Genomic DNA, 21,111 nt, shown 5'->3' with positions numbered 1-21,111 from the left:
AGAGCCCAGGGGAGACCATTTTTGCCCTCCTGGAGGCTCAAAAAAAGCCTCCGAAGCCTGGGGAGGGTGAAAATGCCCCCCCTCCTATGGTGCAGGAGGCCAAATAGGCACACCCACCATGGCCATGCCCACCCAGCAACCGAGCAGAGAACTGGTTACTAACATTTTTCAAACCCATTTCTGTTTAAGATATTCCTTTCTGGGTTTTAGCTCCTTCCTTTACATTTAACACAGTGATGGCTAGGAACTTTCTCTGAACTGGAATCAGTTCCTGACTGATAGATTCTGCTGCTTTTTCCTTCCCACCCAATCCAGGAAATACACGACCTTTCTATTTTTGGCAACATCTTTGAAGGATTGATAAGACAGGTCAAGAGTTTTTTCAGTCCAACTGTTCACTTGTTCTAACAGGGAAACTTAGCAGAAGTGAGAGGAAAAAAAAGACAGAACTGGCGGAGATGGCTAAAATAAGTGCTTTAGTCAAAGAAAAGAATATATCCAACTTCCTTTCAATTCGGAAACTGCTTCTAGGTTTTGTGCTTGGGGTAGGAACAAAAACGAAACGTTGACTTTGGGATTTGCTGATTAGACAGGTTTGTTGTTATAGAAAGGGCTAGTACAGTGATGGCTACCACGTGAGAGCACAACAGCACATCAGTTCCCACACCCATAATGCAATGCCCACGTGACACCCCCTATTACCCCCGCCCCCCTGTGCATGCGCAGTCGACCCCCCTGCACACCGTTTTGGACCTAGTAGACCTCCATGAAGCCTCCTGGGACCAACAATGGGGCACATGCATGTGTGGGTGAGCCCCTCACGTCTCTCACATGTACCCTGAGCCCCGCACATGTGCGGCAGAGACCCAAAAATCAGCTGGCCAGATGCAAGAATGCGAGCATGCAGGGTGGAGCTGAGCTGGGGCGACAGCTCATGTGCCTGCAGAGAGGGCTCCATCTGCCACGTGTGGCACATGTGGCATAGATTCGCCATCACAGGGCTAGTATAGATTAAGTATGCCAAAGTAAAACGTTGATTTAAAATATTTTTATTCTGCCGCACTGAAAAGAGTTGGATGTTAATGCTTTTCTTTCACTTTTCACTTTTATCCCATACTACTCTCTCTCTCTCCCCCTTCACCCGAACCAGTTCTATAGGTGCCATAAGCACCACCATCTTGTTTGATGCTTCTGTGCATGTGCAGAAGCAATTTTGTTTATTTCTGTGCATGTATGGGTCGCGCACATGTGCACGTAGCACGGATCATGCCCGAAGCACATCCCTGAGCGAACTGGCAGTAAAAGAAGCCGGAACCCACCCCTGGTGTACGGTACCTGTTTCTCATGTCTAGCTTCTTACCTTTTCTCCATTACGTCCGGGGGGACCTGGCAAGCCAATTTCACCCTGAGAGGAAACAGTGAAGGATAATACAGTATATTATATTATAAACCTTGGAACCTTGCAGAAGAGATGTGAAGACAGAACAAACACTTTTACTTTAAATTTGGCAAATAAAGAGGGAACAGTTCAGTGGTGGGATTCAAATAATTGAATAACTGGTTCTCTGCCCTAATGACCAGCTGGATAGGTGGGGCTCGGGGGGTCATGTGACTGGATGGGCGTGGCCAACTCAACATCACTCACATCGACGGGCGCTTTGCCTTAACTGTTACAATGTAATAAAGGTTAACCGGAGAGGCAGTTTCCGTAAGCAGGGCAATAAAGATTAGGCTAGAAACAACACCAGAATGTTTCCTTCCTGCCTTCCTTGCAGAGTTAGCCCTGTAAAGTGGGAAAAAAACCAAAATGAGATTTCTTCCAAGAACCAAACTGCTTAGAAAGGTAACAACCAGTTCTCCCGAATAGGTGCAAACTGGCTGAATCCCACCACTGGAACAGTCATGTGTCAGACCTGGAAGCCATCTTTTACCCTTGGGACTTCAGGCCTGCCACATTTTCTACTGTGGGAAAATGGTAGGGGGAATTATATGGAGTAGGGGAGATATATAGTCAAATTAACATTCCTTTCACAGAGAGTCAAGGCCACCTTGCCCTGCAGCTGCGATGAGGTGACTGGGAGGCATCTCCAGGTGGGACGGTGCTTGACTGACCATGTGATGGATATGTGGGGGCTGGGCAGGGACTTGAACTTTCACTTGGGTGGAGAAAACCTGGAAACTTTCAGATTTGGGTTTTCCCAGATAGGCCAATGTGGCATCTCTAATAAAATGGAAACTTGAGGAAACTTAAGCCTCAGAGCTTTGTTTCATTGAAGGGTGTTACTTGGAACTCTGACATTATGTTCAAGAAATTGTGGATCATTTAGTACTAAAAGTTGAATCATAACCTAAATTTGTCAGGGTCCAAGAGTGAAAATAACGCTTGTTCTTCGAGTCTCTAAGTTGTTCTTGAATTTGTATTGTTAACAGGGAATAATTGTGTCAGCTATAACCTACTTTTCTGTTGGATGGGAAAATGAGGCACACACATTTTATCCCCTTCATTTTTCCCCTGTTGGTTGCTGCGGTCATCTATTCTAAACTTGTAAGCTATTCACAGTCATTTCGGTGATATAGACAGCTATATAAATCATATGAATAAATAATAAATTAAAAGAAGATGGGTGGTCAGCAGAACCAAGGAGAAACATGTATTCCATTGGGAAATCTCCCATTAGCAAGTTGTCAATTCCATTTGCACCACAAAAGCTCTCCTAGTGTTTTCATTGTGGTGCATTTTACAGTGGGATCCATCTCCAGATGATGATTATCCATCTTTTGAACTGACTAGAAGAACAGTATCTTCCTCTGCTTTTGTTTAATTTTCATCCTGTTCATTCAATTTTAATTAAGGAGATGGAAAAGGCTCTATCTTAGCTGACTGTTAAGAAAGACTGATGGAGTTACCTTCTGTCCAGGTGGTCCGGCTGGCCCTGCGATGCCTGGAAGACCAGGAGGTCCCTGATAGGAGGGGAAAAAGCCCTAATTGTTTAACAGTATATAAATATAATTATTTATTTCCCTTTCTTTTTTAATTAGTATTGTTATTTGGAATAAAATGTATGTGTTTGTGTGAGTTTGTGTGACAAACATACATACACAAATAAATTGATTATATATACACCATATATATTCATATACATATACATAAACACACCCACACATACATACAGACACACACAGACACACTATATTTATATCTATAACTCTATACAGACATAATATCTATCTATCTATCTATCTATCTATCTATCTATCTATCTATCTATCTATCTATCTATCTATCTATCTATCTATCCCCATCACCTCCATCCATCCATCCATCCTCCCACCCACCCACCCACCCACCCACCCACCCACCCACCTACCTACCTACCTACCTACCTACCTACCTACCATCATCCAACATATCCATAAGGTACTAATTGGGAGGAAATTCAGGACACATGCCTGATTTCCTCCTCTGCGCTCATTGGCTAGTGTATTAACGAATCATGGAAGTAAGCTTTGCATATGGAGATAGCTATCTGAATTGTAAATAGTTCCTGTTGTTTCTTCACCCACAAGCTATTTCTTCCTGGGTTGACAAGACAGTCAGAAGGTGAGATGAATATAGGACCAAAAACCGATGCTTTGTTCCCTCTAATAGGAGAACAGATCCTGCATATCAGTGGTGGGTTCCGGCCGGTACACCCCAGAACGGGTGTACCGGTGCCTGCTGGGAGCAGCAGACAGCGTTCCGGTATAGTGCTTCAGAGGCCCACCCGCCTGCCTGTGTTCCTTACCTGTCTTTGACCCAACCGGGCCATTTGCGCATGCACACGCAGCATACGGTGCCTGCGCGATGCTCCGCAGGGCAGTGGGTGTGCCTGCGTGTGCAGCGCACATGCATGTGGTGGACACCCAGGCCCGTTGCAGAGTACTGGTTGCAACGGGATCCGGAACCCACCACTGCTGCATATACCCTTTTGGTAACTACTGTAGTTGCCACAGTTGAATTTTTTGAGAGGGGAAGAATTTCAGTGGCAGTGCTATATCACACCAAGACACAAGAAGATAGCTATCAACAGATACTTCTCCCAGCTTCATGTGCTGGGCTAAAATTCTGAAATGAAGAACAATGAAAGCGTATGTATCTAACCCATGACTATAGGAAAGGATGAGTTCTTCATTTATCCACGTGTGGCACCTATATATGTATATAAAAATGCCTGTGTGTATGTTCCAGTATAACTCTGGAGTGCCTCAAGCAATTTCAACCAAACCTGGTACACAGATGACTTACTCTCTGGAAAAAAATATTGTGGGGGTAAGACACCCCTAACAACCCTCGGTGTGTGTGTTCTGTTAAGATAAAGTCTGTATCTGTATCTAAAATGGCTTCTACTGTATTGCTGTAAAATGGCTTCTACTGTACAGTGCAGTGAAGTTGCCATGGTAATGGCTTCACAGGACTCCACAAGGGGGCTCCCTCTGGTAAGGGGGAAAATCCAACATTAGAAATTACATTTGGTCTGGACATTTCCCTCTTATAAATAAATACCCGGGCAATGCGGGTTACCAGCTAGTTTATAATACATCTGTCAAGATTGCTAGCATGTTCTCCTATTTAACTGAGCATTTATTAAGAACCACAGCTTATAGAAAAGAAGATTAACTCACCATGAGGGCCAATGTTCGTATCTCCTGATTGAAAGAACAATTATGTGTTAAGCATTATCTGTAACTATATGCCTATCAAAGATGCTACAGTATGATAGGTAAGGTATAATTCAAATAATAGTTTTTTCAGACAATCAACCTAATACACAGGTGTCTTTCCATCTGTGCCAATACCTATTTCAGAGGATTAGGGGTTTACTTTGGAATGATATGAGAAGTAATATAATTAACTAGTGCCCTTCAGTCTATAACAATAGTCTAGACCAGTGGTTCTTATCCTGGGCGATATCGCCCCGGGAGCAATTTTGTTTTTCGGGGTGTGGGGTGGGGGATGGAACGAAAAGGGCCGATGCGGGGGTGAAGGAATGGAAGGGGGGCAATATGGAGGTGATGGAGCAAGAAGTTTTGGGGCACTTTTGAGACTTTTTTCGTACAGTGAACCGCTGCATATCTGTCATACAAAAACATCAGATCGCTCTCTATTAGTGGATTGAACTGTGTTTGAAAATGTTCCTCCAGCTAGCTTTAGTACAGAACACCGTACATATGTGAATATGCATCGCTCATCTTCATGCGCGTTGTGCAGCGGCCTCTATCACTCTACCATACAGTGGGGCGCCATTGGCCAGAATGGGCAGTGATGGAGGGGTGAGCACTTCTTTTGAAACATCGCATGCTGAGTGGCTGTCCCCTGCGATGTCAGCTGTAATGTCAATGTAACTGTTGAAACTAGGTTTATTGATGTCCATGTGTGTTTTATAGTGTTCCAGTGCAGTCGAAAATTTAATTTGCAGTTAGTGCCTTTCATTTCGAAGACCTCTCAACATGGCCGAGAAGAGGAAGTATCACCAATATTCGACGGAATACCTAAAATTGGGATTCATTCCATCTCCTTCCAACGTACAACTTCCGTTTTGTCTTTGTGAGAAAACATTTTCAAATGACGCAATGAAGCCTTCCCGACTGAAAGACCATTTGGTAAGAATTCATTCAGATAAAGCTGACAAACCGGTATCGTTTTTCCAATCCTTAAAGGCCAGGTTTGAGGGTCGCAGCGCTGTTGAGAAGTTATTTGGAAAATCGTCACTCAATGCCGACAAGGGGCTCATTTGTTCCTACGAAGTATCTTTGTTGATAGCAAAATGTGGCAAACCTCACACTATTGGAGAAATGCTGATCTTACCAGCAGCGAAACAGATTGTTGCCACCATGTTGGGGCCCAGCACAAGCACTTTCACGCAATAAATTCCTTTGAGCAATGACACCTTATCAAAAAGAATGGATGAAATGGCTGCTGAAGTGGAAGAAAGGCTTATTGACACCTTGAAAAGTACAGAATTCATGATGCAGATAGATGAGTCAACGATTCGCGAAAATGAAGCCTTGTTATTGGCTTATGTCCGTTTCATCAATGGAAATGAAGAGATCGGGGAAGAACTGTTATTTGCTCAAAATTTAGCCACCGACACAAAAGGTTCTTCGATATTTAAAAAGGTTGAAGAGTTTTTTAATGAGAAAAACATCCCTTTGACAAACCTTGTAGCATATGCAACCGACGGAGCTGCATCCATGGTTGGACGATATCGCAGATTTAAAGCTCATCTAAAATCGGTTGTACCTGGAGTTATGACTGTCCATTGCATCACTCATACTGTCCATTGAGTCACACCTTGTCTCAAAAAATTTGAGTGGCTGTTTGCACGAGTCTATACATTACGTCATTAACGCTGTGAATAAAATTAAGTCAAATGCCTTGAAAAACCAACTTTTTCACAAGCTTTGTGAAGAAAATGACGAGGAGTTTGAACGTCTCCTTTTGCACACCGAAGTAAGGTGGCTTTCAAAAGGAAAGTGTTTGCGGCGATTTCACAAACTTTTTGACAGTTGTCAAATTTCTTGAATCCATTGATCCAAGTTTAAGCAGTTCTCTTAAACTTCGACGTCTGGATGTAGCTTATCTCACTGATGTTTTTGACAAGCTGAATGAAGTGAATGTGGAGATAAAGGAGATAAAATCAATTTTCTTAAGGCCAAGGGAGTAATCTGCTCATTTATTTCAAAATTGGACCTCCTTGCAAGCAATATGAGTTGCCAGGAGCTGTATCAGTTCCCAAGCCTTGGTAATGAACGTCAACTCCAAGCAGGAGATTTGGATGTTTTTTTCTGCCACTTGAAGCGACTAAAAAAAGATATGGAAACCAGATTCTATGATCTGATAAATCTGGAAGGGTGTTAAATCCTTTCACAGCAGACTTTGCACAACTTCATCTCAAACTGCAAGAGCCACTGACAGATCTGAAATACGACTGTGAAGCCCAATCACATTTTCAGAGTTACGGCTGCGAAGCTTTTTGGGTGAAAATGAGGAACACTTATCCAATATTGTGGGAGGAAGTTAAGTTGCTTCTTTTAGCCTTTCATTCCACTTACTTAGTGGAGAGGGGCTTCAGCACTGTCCAACAGATCCTTTCTAAGTCAAGGAACATGTTGAAGATCACTGAGCGCGGCGACTTAAGAATAACAAAAATGGTTCCAGACATCAAGAAATTGGCATCAGCTCACCAAGCACAAGGCAGGCGTTGATGTTCTTTTTTTGCTTTTTGTGTACATACATTTTCTTCATTAATAATTGCCTCAGCTCTTATTGTTGTATTTGCTTGCATTGGATTTCACGTTCCAGTTTGAGTTGTCACCGTTGTTTTTGAATTCTTGTTGTGCTCTGTAAAACATTTTATGTGTCTCTTTGTATTGTACTTTTTTAGCGTGCACTCCAGTTCGATATTATATTTTCTTGGTTTTATGGTTTCAAATTTTTTTGTTGTGCTCTTCATGTAACCTATGTATGTATGTATGTATGTATGTATGTATGTATGTATGTATGGATGGATGTATATATTTAGTGTCACAACCCCTGGTATGCCCCAATTATTTATCAGCACAAATACAACGTATATATGTATGTATGTATGTATGTATGTATGTATGTATGCATGCATGCATGCATGTATGTATGTATATATATATATATATCTTCAGTTTAAGGCATTAAATTTGTCGCTCTGATTTTTGTTGCTTTCCTTCTGTAAACATTTTCTTTGTGTCTTTTTAACCCTTTTTACAGTGTGCATGAATATATATTTTCCTCGAATCTTAATTTAGTTTCAGAGTTTTCGTCTTGAAATTCTTAGTTCCTGCATTGCGGTTTGTTCTTATGCCCTTTTTATATTTCTTTTTGCATCTTAAAATTCACTTGTAATTAAATCATTAAATATTACTGGGTTTTTTGGGCATTTCATTTTCTTGCAATTGAATTTTGTTTTCAGTGGTCATTGCATTTAATTGTCTTGAATAAATAAGATAATAATGAAATACATGTATCACGAAGTTTGGGAGTAAAGTGATGGGTGGCAACAGAATTTTTCACTCAGTTGAGATATGGGAAAAAGACTTGAAATAAATTATTTGCATCGATATGTCCTGATGACAATTAAAAAAAAATGTGTTGCATAAATTGAAGAATTATTTCCCTGTGTTGTGATTGAGAGGTTATGTTGGGGGAGGGGGGGCGATGATAACTTCCTCAATGGCTCAAGGGGGCAATTCTTTCAAAAAGGTTAAGAACCACTGGTCTAGACCCATATATTCAACACTACCATCCTTATTTATGTTTCTAGAAAAATTAATAGTAAAATAGAATATATGAAGTATGTGATTTAATCATATGCTACAGCATGTTATATGTAACCCCCCCCCCCAATTCTGCATGTAAGCAAAGAGGAAAGAGGGAAAGGATTATAAGAAAGAGGAAGAAGAGGAAAAAGACTCTAGAAAGAGTGCAGAGAAGAGCAACAAAGATGATTAGGGGACTGGAGGCTACAACATATGAAGAACGGCTGCAGGAACTGGGTATGTCTAGTTTAATGAAAAGAAGGACTGGGGGGTGACATGATAGCAGTGTTCCAATATCTCAGGGGCTGCTACAAAGAAGAGGGAGTCAAACTATTCTCCAAAGCACCTGAAGGTAGAACAAGAAGCAATGGGTGGAAACTAATCAAGGAGAGATGCAACTTAGAACTGAGGAGAAATGACAGTTAGAACAATTAATCAGTGGAACAACTTGCCTCCAGAAGTTGTGAATGCTCCAAAACTGGAAGTTTTTAAGAAGATGTTGGATAACCATTTGTCTGAAATGGTATAGGGTTTCCTGCCTAAGCAGGGGGTTGGACTAGAAGACCTCCAAGGTCCCTTCCAACTCTGTTATTCTATTCTATTCTATCCTATCCTATCCTATCCTATCCTATCCTATCCTATCCTATCCTATCCTATCCTATCCTATCCTATCCTATCCTATCCTATCCTATCCTATCCTATCCTATCCTATTGCATTATAGGAAGAGTAAAGGACAGCAGGAAAGAGAACAATGGTTATTGGAATGAGGAAGAGGACTTTAGGAAAGAGAAGACAAAGGAAAGAGAAGAAAAGGACAACCAGCAGCAAGATGGATGGACTCAGTTACATTGACAATGAGTACACCATTGGGAGATCTCAAACAAAAGGTAAGTACACATCATCGTAGAGAATATCAACATGGTTGCAAGGAGCCCAAAATGACTTGATGGCATATAATCAATGAATCAATAGCAAATTGCAACAATTAATAAAAGGATTCACAGTATCATTACCACAATAATCTGGTGCCCATGGTATATCTGCTACTTCCTTACCTGTAAAGCTTCATTGATATTGCCATTGTAGTCTACCATTTCACTCTTCCCTGGTTCACCTTTGGGGCCCTAAAAGAAGGTATATATGGTTAGGAACAGGTGTTCTGGACTAATACTACCCTACTAATAAAGTATGTGTGTCCATGGAAATCTATTCTGTGAGGAAATTGTCACTCTTGTCACGCACAAAGCAGATGGCTTTATAAATCCTGCTTGGCTAAAGTGCATTTCGTTGGATTTTAGGGACTGTGATACATGAATTCAGCACACATAATACAGGAATGGCAGTTTAGTCCTCAGAAATATTTGGAAAAAATTAATATTTTCCATTTATATAGAGCAAAGGTGAGAGGCAATGGCCCCTTTATGACTTGTGGACTTCAACTCCCAGAATTCCCGAGTCAGCATGGCTGGCTCGGGAATTCTGGGAGTTGAAGTCCACAAGTCATAAAAGGCCCATCATTCCCCACCCCTGATATATAGCTTATCAAGCCACCCTTGCATACATTTTTGTCACCCTAACGACTTAAGGTATTTATGTATTTATTTATTTATTTAAAATAATATATACTGGGAACAAGCTTATTTGAAGGACATTTTTCAAAAGAGTTTTAAATCCAAAAAAGAGGAGCGCCAGGTATGTGTCCTATTGCTGCCACCTTTTCAACATCTATGGAGAAATGTTTGATGGAATGTAATGGAATTATCAATAGGTGAAGAGGTGGTATTCAGCAGGTCCTGACCAGTTCCGGAGAACCTGTAACGGAAATTTTGAGTAGTTTGGAGAACCGGTAAATACCACCTCTGACTGGCCCCGCCCCCATCTATTCTCTGCCTCCCGAGTCCCAGCTGATTGGGAGGAAATGGGGATTTTGCAGTATCCTTCCCCTGCCATGCCCACCAAGCCACACCCACAGAACCAGTAGTAATTTTTTTAAAATCCTGCCACTGAATAGGTGGTATGAAAATAAACTGTTTAAAGTATGCCGATGATATTGCATTCTGGCAGAAAAAGAAGGGAACCAGAAGTTTCTAACTGGGGAAACAAAAACAAGCAGAAAACGAGAACTGTTTAATACAAAAAAAGCAAAGTGATGGTAATCTCAAGGTAAAAAGATTTCCCCAAAATTATAAAAACTTCAATGATGCCCCTCTTCAGCAAGACAAATATTTTTTTTATTATATATAGTTTGTTTTTATTTTTTGTTCACTATATGCAATTATAGGTATACATTCATCATGGTTATTATTCTTTTTTTTTAACATTCATAGTTCTTATACATTTGTCATTCCATTTATAAAATTATACTATTCCATTTGGGTTGCTTTGTTTACCATCCCTCGCCTGTTTTGACACTACCTTCCTCTCCCTTTGTTTTCTCCCTCCCTCCCTTCTCTACTGCCTTCCTCCTTTCCCTTCCTTCTTTCCTTACCTCTCCCCTCCTCCTCTCTTCCTCTTCCCCTTCCTACCCTCTTTCCTTCTCTCAGCAAGACAAATATTTTTGTCTATTTCGCATCCAATAGCCTGCAAAATGGAGCATCTGGGAGCTGTCATCTGCTTGCTGGAGGCCGTTTTTATATTAATTTTACTTGTATTATCGATATATAAATTTATATAATAATTGAATTAGTGTAATGTGATCTGATTTTAACTACACATTGTCACAGGCCTATGGGAATTACGTTTTAAAATATAATGCACGTAATTCATTACGTATAATATACGTAATCATGAGGGAGCAGACTTGACTGAATGATGTTCCTTCTTCTTTCCTATTGGCCACTTGGGGAAAAATTGGAAAGCACTGATTAGATTACAGGACTCTCTACATGCTGTGTTCTGAGCTTGGAATTAGGGAAGGTGATTGTGGGCCAGTTTATAAATGTACATTTGAGGGATTGTGGGAGGGAAACACCTGTACTATGGAACTGCCTTAAGTCTCCCTCCCTTCATGGAAGTCTGCATGAACATGAACTGCATCATGTTACTGTAGATCTTTTATGTGTGCTGTGTGTTTCATATTAGCTGGTCATTGATTGCCTAGAAGGGGGTGGCATTTATTCCCCTGTGAGCAGCTCATTGGTGGAAGATATTCACTCACAATTGTTCTGCTCCACTTAGCTGTTTCCTGGTCGTGTATCTACACACTTGGAAGCAGTGGTGGGTTGTAGGTGGTGCGCCCCAGTACGGGTGTACCGGTGCCTGCCACCTGCCTGCCCGTCGTCCTTACCTGTCTTTAAAGTCTTTGGTGCTTCCGTGCATGGTGTGTACAGCGCCTGCGTGACACTCCGCCGAGCATTTGGAGCGTCGTGGAGGCGTTGCTGGAGGGTAAGATGCATGTGCATGCTGGGTGTGTGTGTGCGTTCTCGCTGCGCACATTCATGTGGAGGACACCGGGCCCCGTTGCAACCATACTGGTTGCAACGGGATCTGGAACCAACCACTGCTTGGAAGACACTTCCTTGGGCGGGGTAGGGGGGCTAGGACAATTCACCACAGCCAACTTGCCACAGCGAATTCCTGGAGGACAACTTGCCATAACCAACTCACCACAGGCCCATTCACTGAGAAACAAGAGATACACTAATATTTAAAAAAAAAATAGTGGAATAGAATTGTTAAAGAAAGGATGTCAAAGGGGGGGGGGGACAAAATGAAATGTGAATGACAAAAACTTATTTTTTTTATTATTATTTTAAACAATTAAAATAGAATTGTTGAATTGTCCTGCGGCAAGTTGGCAATGGCAAGTTGGCCATGAAAAGTTGACTGCAGAGAGTTGGCCATGATGGGTTGTCCCATTCTATTCTCTGGATGGTGATGGTAAAGCAAGCAGAATAAAAGAAGTAGGGAATTTTATACCTTAAAGAAACTAAAAAGTAGTTTACTATTTGTTTGGCAAGCTCTATTTGATGACAATCTCTCTCTCTCTCTTGCTCCCTCTCTTGTTCTCTCAATAGAAAAAAACTACCCAATCTATGTATAAAAAAGGCTGTATGTATGTATGTATGTATGTATGTATGTATGTATGTATGTTCCAGCATAACTCTGGAATGCCTTGAGAAATTTCAACCAAACTTGGTACACAGATGACTTACTCTCTGGAAACAAATACGGTGGGGGTAAAACATCCCTAACACTCCTCGAGGTGTGTGTTCTGTTACGATACAGACTGTTGTGCCTTAAAATGGCCTCTACTGTACTACCGTAAAATGACTTCTACTGCACAGCACAGTGAAGTTGCCATGGTAATGGCTTCACAGTGCTCCACAAGGGGGCTCCCTCTGATAAGGGGGGAAATCCAACCTTAGAAATTATGTTTGGTCTGGACATTTGTGAATGTCTAATACAGGATTAGGGTTAGGGTTGTAAAATACCCAGACAATGCTGGGTTAATAGCTAGTGCACTATATAAACTCTATATCCAATATATGCATATATATTCATTTCTAGTCCACTTCTGAACACTTTTTCCACTACATTTATCACCTTTGGTCCTGGAGGCCCTGGCAATCCTGGGATTCCTGGGGTTCCTGGTTCTCCTTTGCCACCTCCAATTGCATTGCTAGAATCTCCTTTTTCACCCTGAAGAGAATTTAACAAAATGAGCCATGAGTGATATTAATGAACCTTATTTTCCACGTTTGAGGACAATCTGCTGCCTGCAGAAATGATGGAATTGTAACTCAGGGAACTCCAGAAATCTCAACGCATTTGGAGTATGCAGGTAGTCCTCAACTTATGAACCACAATTGAGCCCGACATTTCTGTTGCTAAGTAAGAAAGCTGTTAAGTGAGTTTTGTCACATTTTACGATCTTTCTAAGCCAATCACTGCAGTTGTTAAGTAAGTATCACGGTTGTTAAGACAATCAGGCTTCCCTCATTGACTTGGCTTGTCAGAAGGTGTTGTGGCCCACCAGCAGAGCTGGTGGCAGACTCAGACAATGAGGAAGTTGGGGAGGAACATGGGCCAGTCCTGGAGTCTGGGGAAGGGTCTGATGAGGGTTCTGCATTGGAGGCAGAGATGGGCCAGGACCGTCCAACAATTATCAGCTGCCTTCGGAGTCGGATATCAGTGGGGCAGAAGAACAGCTGGAGCCTGTTCCCAATGTGCGCAAAAACAGAGCTGCCAGGAGAAGGGAACAGCTATGGTAAAAGGGTCAACTCAGGAGTAAAGCCGCAGGTGGTCAGTGAATGGCCCCTCCCATAGGGATAAAAAGGAGCAAAAGGGGAGGGGAGTTTGCAGGAGACAATTAGTTCAATTCATTACAGTGAAGATCTGTTCCTGACTTCTTGCCAAGTAATTGCTTCTATAGTGTGGTGTTTGAGAGAGATCAGTTTGGCAACTTTCCAAGCCTGATAAAGGTCTATAGTGGTGAAATCTCATGAAAGACTGTTTGCCGGGACTTTGCTGGAGACGAATTCCCTTCACTAAATAAAAGAGGTTTTATCGGGACGAGGAGTTGGCTTCATGATCTTGGGAAGCCTAGATCAGAACAGAAGATTGCAAAGAGTGATCACATGACCCTGCAAACAACTGCAACAATCAAAAATGCCAGTTGCCAAGGGTCCAAATTTTAATCATGTGACCATGAGGATACAGTAACGGTCATACAATATATGCAAAAAATGATGGTAAATTACGTTTTTCATGCCGTTGTAATTTTGAATGGTCACTAAACAAATGGTTGTAAGTTGAGGACTACCTCTATCAAATTGGTAGCAACTTGATGTTACTTAGCTGATCAGTAACGTCAAAGACATTCAAGACAGACTCAGTTGTTGGAGCTCCTGTCCTTTGATTAACCAAAACAATCCTGACAATTTATGGTGGCATAAGGTTTGGATATGTGGTTTGTTTTCTGAGAAAATGTATGCTTTTAAATCTTTAAATTCTTTGGTTTTTATTTAGCCACTGGACAAAAGATGGATCATTAAGACCGAAAAGTTAAACACTTAATAATCCCCCTGGCTCAGCTGATAAGGGAGGAGAGCTTGTGGCTTAGAGGTTAATATAACTGCCTAACATGTAAAAACAGCCAAAGTTTGAATCGGGTATAGCTAGCTGATCAGGGCTAAATAGCTTGAAATAGATCTATACTAGTCTTCCTTCATTTATTTATCAGCAAAAATGCAACACAAAACATACTGTGTGGATAGATAGATAGATAGATAGATAGATAGATAGATAGATAGATAGATAGATAGATAGATAGATAGATAGATAGATATTTCCAGCCTCCGGATAGTCTTTGGAGCCTGGGGATGCCGTTTTTGCCCTCCCAGAGGCTTGAGAAAAGCCTCCGGAGCCCAGGGAGGGTGAAAACTCCCCCCCCCCCACCATGGTGCAGGAGGCCACCCACCCAGCAACTGAGCAGAGAACCCTTTGCAAAAATTTTAAAATTTTTGAAGCCCACCCCTGCATGGAGTCTTCAACCTGGAATAAATTCAACTCATTACAGGTCCAACTTTTATATATGCAATGCCCAGCAATTAATTTGCTTTTGGCTTTCAATAAAGTAAAATACGCCACTCTCCTTATTTCCCACTTAGATAATAAAACAGACCTTTTGCCCTGTGGTTCCGGAAGGTCCTGGATCCCCAGGTTTCCCTTTCTCACCCTGTTGAAGAAAAACCAGTAAGATCAGATTCCAGATGCTATGATTTATTTGATCTTGTAATGGGGATTGGAAAAAGAGCATACTATAACACTCTCTTCACAGTTTACTTATGCCGCTTACAAGCTTTCATCTGGAAGAAAATCCAGATTTTCCCAACCTGGATTTCTCACTCAAAACTATCCCTCCCTCCCCTGGAGAGCCTGGGCATCTGTGATGGGAAGGGAGGAGATGATGTCCCATTCAACATGAATGATGTCATTCCACAAATGATGCATTTTACATACTTACAACCATTTGCTAAGTGACTATTCAAAGTTATGAAAGCACTAACAAAAGTGACTTGCAACCAGTCATCACACTTATGACTGTTGTAGCATTCCCATGGTCATATGATCAATATTTGGGTGTTAGCATTAGGATTACATTTAACCTGAGCCCTGATTATTTGGAGACCTTTTGATGAGTAGATCCTAGATATGGAAAACACTGACCGCTTGTTTCCATTGGGGTTATATTACTTCAGAAGGAACAGATTTGGCGTTTAGAGCTTCTCCAATTGTCATAATTTTTACTTAATGCCCAATACTCATCTTGGCCTTTCCTGGGCAGGCACGAGCTAGCTTTGATTTTAAATTGTTGCAATGCATACATTTACATAATGATTAAAATAACTTTAGGTCCCACTCTAAGAGGCATGAATGCTTGGGATTATCTTAAAATCATTCATGGTTGGAATGTGTACATAATACCACCAGCTCTTCAGAAATGATACTCCCAGCAATGTTTGAGAGGCACCTACTATTGCATCATTCGACCAACTTTTCTCCCATTCACTTTTAATGTATTGTACACATTTCTATCAATTAGTGTAACATACCAGTTCATTATCATCCATTAATAATGTTGAAGAAAAGTGCATTAACTTATCTTCACAACATATTAGATTAACACTGGAGGGCAGTGACTAAGAGGTCTCAGTAGATACTAAAATCAAGGCACTGCCATTATCTGAAAAAAATAATTTACTCTGCTCATATGAATGCTTCATCCCTGCCTTAGGTCTAACTACCTAGACAATAATTTAAATTCTGAAATGCAGAAGGGAAGGGCCTAGACCATGTTATGGTGAACCTATGGCACGTGTGCCACAGGCGGCAACCAGAGCCATTTCTGAGGGCACGTGGGGCGTTGTCCTGTCAGCTCCAGTGCGAGTGCACACTGGCCAGCTGATTTTCAGCCTTGATTTTCGGCTGTTTTTTGCCCTCTGGAGGCTTGCCTGAAGGGAATGGACTTCCAGTTTATGCATTGGGTTGTTTTCGGCCTCCGCAGGGCCTCCGAGGGGGGGTGGTGTTTTCACCCTCCCCGGACTCTAAGAAAGCCGTGCACGCATGCACGGGGCAGCAGGGAGGGGTCACGCATGCATGCCCAGGGGGCACTGCTTGGGGAGCATTAAATTACGGGGGTGAGTGCGCGATAGCGTGCACGTGCATGTTTTTGGCGCCTGGGGCGAAAAAGGTTCACCATCACTGGCCTAGACATTTAGATTTTCTTTTTTCTTTTTTTCTTTTTACTGAATATATTTCATCCTTTATACCACATTTCCACTTTTGCAACATTCCAGTATCCCTATCCCTCATATTTACATAGTGATTATTTCAATTTTCTTTCTTTCCAATTGTATATATCATCATTCTATATATTCTGTAATTATTCATATAGCTCCATACTAGCTTTTTGCTTTAAATTATATCAATATTCACAAATATATACAATACCTTTCCACTTTAATATAGCTCTTGAATAATCTTTATCTAAGGTCTATTTTCTAGGGAATCATACTGACATTTAGTTTTTCATTGCATGGAAAGGATATTATTTGGCTACTAAGGGCCATTCTCTTGTTTCTAGGAGTTGCTGAAGATTTTGAAACACAGGTTTCTAAATTACGCTATCATATTTAATTGGAAATAAGGTTTTTTTTTAAAAAAGTGCATAAATAAAACATTTGAAATCTTAAAGAGAGTAACGAATCTTAGTACTTGGTACTCCAGCCCACCATGAATCAATCTAGCACACATTCTTGTCAAAAGATCTTATAATTTTCCCTTCCCAGAATAAAAGTGCAAAGAACAGAGAAGGATCTAAATCCATGCAAAAACCATGCTACATCACAACACTGCTATGAAGCTTTCAGCATGCTGAGACATTTATTTCATACTTTCAGTGAAAAACCAAATCAATCAAAAATAAAATAGTTTTGTTAGCCTTGACTTTTGAGTTACATTTCAGCCATGGAAGCAGTGGAAATCTCTTTCCAGCTTAGGGAATTTAGCTCACAGCACTCGGATCAGAATTATGGGTTGTTGAGAAGGACAACGGAGGCAAACAAAATCCAAGCTTTGCATTTTTTCCCTACCCTGTACCCCCTTTTTCCAGGCAAACCTGGGGGGCCCATCTTCCCAGAAATTCCATGTTCTCCCTTTTTAATTGTATTCGTAAGGTAAGGTGAAAAAACATAATAATGTGGATATTATGTAGGAATAATGAAAGGTATTGCAGCATATCCAAGAGTCAAATATATAACCACCACCCCAATCCCCACTTCTCACAAGGGATATATTTAGATTCATTTTGTATCAACAATATATCCCCTTTCTCCATTTCCCTTAAGGTTGCTTTCCCTTATAGATGATGGGTATATATGTCTTTCTACCCAACACTCACCTAAGCATCATACTGATATAAATTATAAGAGTACCAACATGAAATTATGATTTAAAAAATAAGTCGCGATAATTATAGCAACCACAATATTATTTGGATAATGCTTTGAAGCAGAGCAATTCATATATATTATCTTTGTGCAATGGCCACTGTTAGTATCTTTCTAATGTAGATTGGAAAGCTACATTAAGAAAGCTCAAACTGCCTAAGGAGCTGCTGATTCAGTCTACAGAGGAATTATTGTGTCTGTCATCTGTACAACCATAACTCTCTGGTTTGGCTCTGCAACCCAACAAGACAGATACAGACTTCAACAGATAATTAGAACTGCAGAAAAAACAATTGCTTCCATTGAGGACCTATATACTGAGCTAGTCAAAAAGAGGGCTATGAAAATATCTACAGACCCCTCACATCCTGGACATAAATTGCTTCAACCTCTACCCTCAAAACAATGCTACAGAGCACTGCACACGAGTGCAACTAGACACAAGGACAGTTTTTCCTCGAATGCCATCACTCTGCTTAACAGCTAATTCCCACAACACTGTCAAAATATTTACTAAGACTGCATTACTGTTCTTCTTCTTATGCTTCCTATTACCTTTCTCCTCCCACTTATGACTATAATCCTGTTGCTTGTATCTCTACAATTTATATTGTTTTATTTGTTCCCTAGTATGATTTGATTGCTCATTTAGTAACCTATGACTATCACTGTGTTGTATCTTATGATCCCTGATGAATCTTTATTTTTATTTTTATGTACACTGAGAGCATATGCACCAAAGACAAATTCCTTGTGTGTCCTTGGCCAATAAAGAATTCTTCTAAAGAAAGGAAGAGAAGAGCTAAGAGATGGTGGTTTGGCTATGCTTGTAAGACAAATGAATGAATGGTGGATTTCTTGATTCAAAAATGACCCACCACATCACAATAGTTCTTATTCCCCTAAGGAAAATCCCATGATATTAATTAGGCTTCCTGGCCAGAGGTGGGTTGCTCCTGGTTCGGCCTGGTTTGCTGAACCAGTAGTGGAATTCAGGCCTGGGTCGCAGAACCGGCAGCGACCCAGGCCTGCCATGCCCCCAAACCGGTTGGCCTTGCTGCCGCCTGGCCACGACCATCTTGGTTTTTAGTGACTGAGCATGTGTTCACTGTAAATTGTTCTGTGAATGAGTGAAGAACAATTTACATTGAACAGAGCACATACATGCAGAGTTGCACATAGGTTGCAAACTGGTAGTAAAACCGGCAGCAACTCACCCCTGTTTTTGGTACTAAGATTCCAACATGGAACAATGCATGAGTAGTGAACAAGGAGTAGTAAGTGTAATTTGGAAATAACTCTCTCCTTTTTTGCCCCTCCAGAGCAGGGGTCTCCAAACCCAGTGATTTGTGGACTTGTGGACTTCAACTCCCAGAATTCCCCAGTCAGCCACAAGTCTTAAAAGTCATCAAGTTTGGTGACCTCTGCCACACAGCAAACAGAAGAAGCCCACTATCTCAGCTGATATCCATCATATTTGACATCCAACATATTTTTAATTGGCTGTTCACATACTGGTTATTATAATAGCAGGTTTACTTAAGAGACTAAAATAAAACATGGCTGAACAAATTTAGAACACATTAATTTTTTAAAAGTGCAGTACCTTTGCTCCTGGATTCCCTGGTTCACCCTGCATTAGAAAGAAAGAAAGAAAAAGGAAAATATATATTGAGAAAAAGAGATGGTTCTTTTCCCACGTAATGGATTTTTTGTGTGTGTAAAAAGACCATTTCAGATTTTTTCCAGTTTCTATTTGCATCTGTTTAAAAATCCCACTAAATCTCACATAGAGAAATTCACTAATGCAAAATTTTACCCAGCTGTAACTGGATCAACAAATCATAAGGTGGGAGTCATGAGGAATAAATGGGGTACCCAATCTTACTATTTCTTTGTAATACTGATGTAAATCTAACCAGAGGTGCGCTTCAAATATTTCAGCAACGGGTTTGCTGCCGGGTTGCTGGGTGGGCATGGCCATGGTGGGCGTGGCCTAGTTGACCACCTGCACCATGGTGGGGGGACCATTTTCATCTTCCCCAGATTCTGGAGGCTTACCTCGAGCCTCTAGGAGGGCGAAAACTGCCTTCTCCAGGCTCCAGAGGCCAGGAAAGGGCCCATTTCTGGGCTTCTGGAACTTCTGGTAGGCCTGTTTCCCCCCCTCCCTAAGCCTCCATGGGGGCCTTGCACTTACCTCGCTTCCAAAATGGGCCATGTGGAGAGTCCTGGGAGGGGCGGGGCAGGGTGGGAGGGGCCAGCTAGGGGTGAGATTTGGTGGTTCTCCGAACCAGCCCTAACGTTAACTACAGGTTCTTAGGAACCCGGGCGAACCCGTAGCTGCCCACCCCTGGATCTGACAGGGTAGATATGGCAGCCCTGAAGATCCAAAGAGAAAGATGGCCTCCAGGGCTGACAGGGTATTTTTGAAATGCCCTCTTCAAGTCACATTTAACGAGTTGGTTATGGAGAAAACCAGAACAATGGCATTTCCCTTTCTATTTTCCCATGTTAAAAATGCTACAGCATTTTAAAACAAACTTATATAGGTGCTCATCTACCAGAAGAAACTCTTGGGGGATTATCCTGACAAGAATATTGTCAAGCCCATTTCCAACCAGGATTTCTTATGGTATAGAAAGTTCAAGCTTCATCAATATCTAAAGCAGGGATGTCCAATCTTGGCAACTTTAAGATCTGTGGACTTCAACTCCCAGAATTCCCCAGCCAGCATGGCTGATTGGAGAATTCTGGGAGTTGAAGTGCAAAGTATTAAAATTGCCATGGTTGGAGAATCCTGAGTTAAAGCACGTGTTCAAATACGTAGTTCTTCCTTTTATATCATACTACCTATCATAATGGCAGCAATTTTACTACCATGTTTTCCCGAAAATAAGACAGGGTAATATTTTCTTTTGACCCCTGAAATAAGCATTTGGCCTTATTTTGGGGGAGGTCTTATTATTTTTGTGGTGCAGGAGGCAGTGAGTATGGTTACTTCATGGCTGCTGCTATGTTGCACGTCACTGGGCCTGCTGCTCTTTTTGCGTTGGCCATTAGCGTGACAGAAAGGACACAGTGGCTAGGGTTTGGGGAGCAGCCATTAGGTACGGGTGTATTCCCCCTTCCCTTCCCCCCCTCCGGCCTCGCCTCCTCACCTCATGTTGTTTACATGGCAAGCAACCAACCAGATGCGCTTAAATGCGCATGCATTTAAATATTTTTGGGGCGGGCTTATTTTCAGGGGAAGACTTATTTTAGCACATGCACTCAAAAGCCCGATTGGGTTTATTATCTGGGGAGGTCTTATTTTCAGGGAAACAGGGT

General features: G+C 41.4%; 1 protein-coding gene across 1 annotated transcript in view; it reads right to left on the bottom strand.

The window, feature by feature from the left end:
- Nucleotides 1-21,111, bottom strand: part of COL13A1 (collagen type XIII alpha 1 chain) — a 99,591-nt gene that overhangs the window by 39,482 nt on the left and 38,998 nt on the right. The window contains exons 9-15 of the mRNA XM_087702424.1: nucleotides 19,391-19,417; nucleotides 14,958-15,011; nucleotides 12,878-12,973; nucleotides 9,388-9,456; nucleotides 4,663-4,686; nucleotides 2,908-2,961; nucleotides 1,361-1,405 (exon numbers count right to left, since the gene is read on the bottom strand). Coding sequence (XP_087558550.1) covers nucleotides 1,361-1,405; nucleotides 2,908-2,961; nucleotides 4,663-4,686; nucleotides 9,388-9,456; nucleotides 12,878-12,973; nucleotides 14,958-15,011; nucleotides 19,391-19,417 — 369 coding nt within the window. The remainder of the gene's footprint in view (nucleotides 1-1,360; nucleotides 1,406-2,907; nucleotides 2,962-4,662; nucleotides 4,687-9,387; nucleotides 9,457-12,877; nucleotides 12,974-14,957; nucleotides 15,012-19,390; nucleotides 19,418-21,111) is intronic.

This window comes from Thamnophis sirtalis, unplaced genomic scaffold (genome assembly GCF_051295495.1).
Source record: "Thamnophis sirtalis isolate CommonGarterSnake01/CBP01778 unplaced genomic scaffold, rThaSir2_p1.2 scaffold_15, whole genome shotgun sequence".
Lineage (NCBI taxonomy): Eukaryota > Metazoa > Chordata > Lepidosauria > Squamata > Natricidae > Thamnophis > Thamnophis sirtalis.
Note: the sequence above shows the minus strand (reverse complement) of the source record. Positions and strands in the feature narration are given on the sequence as shown.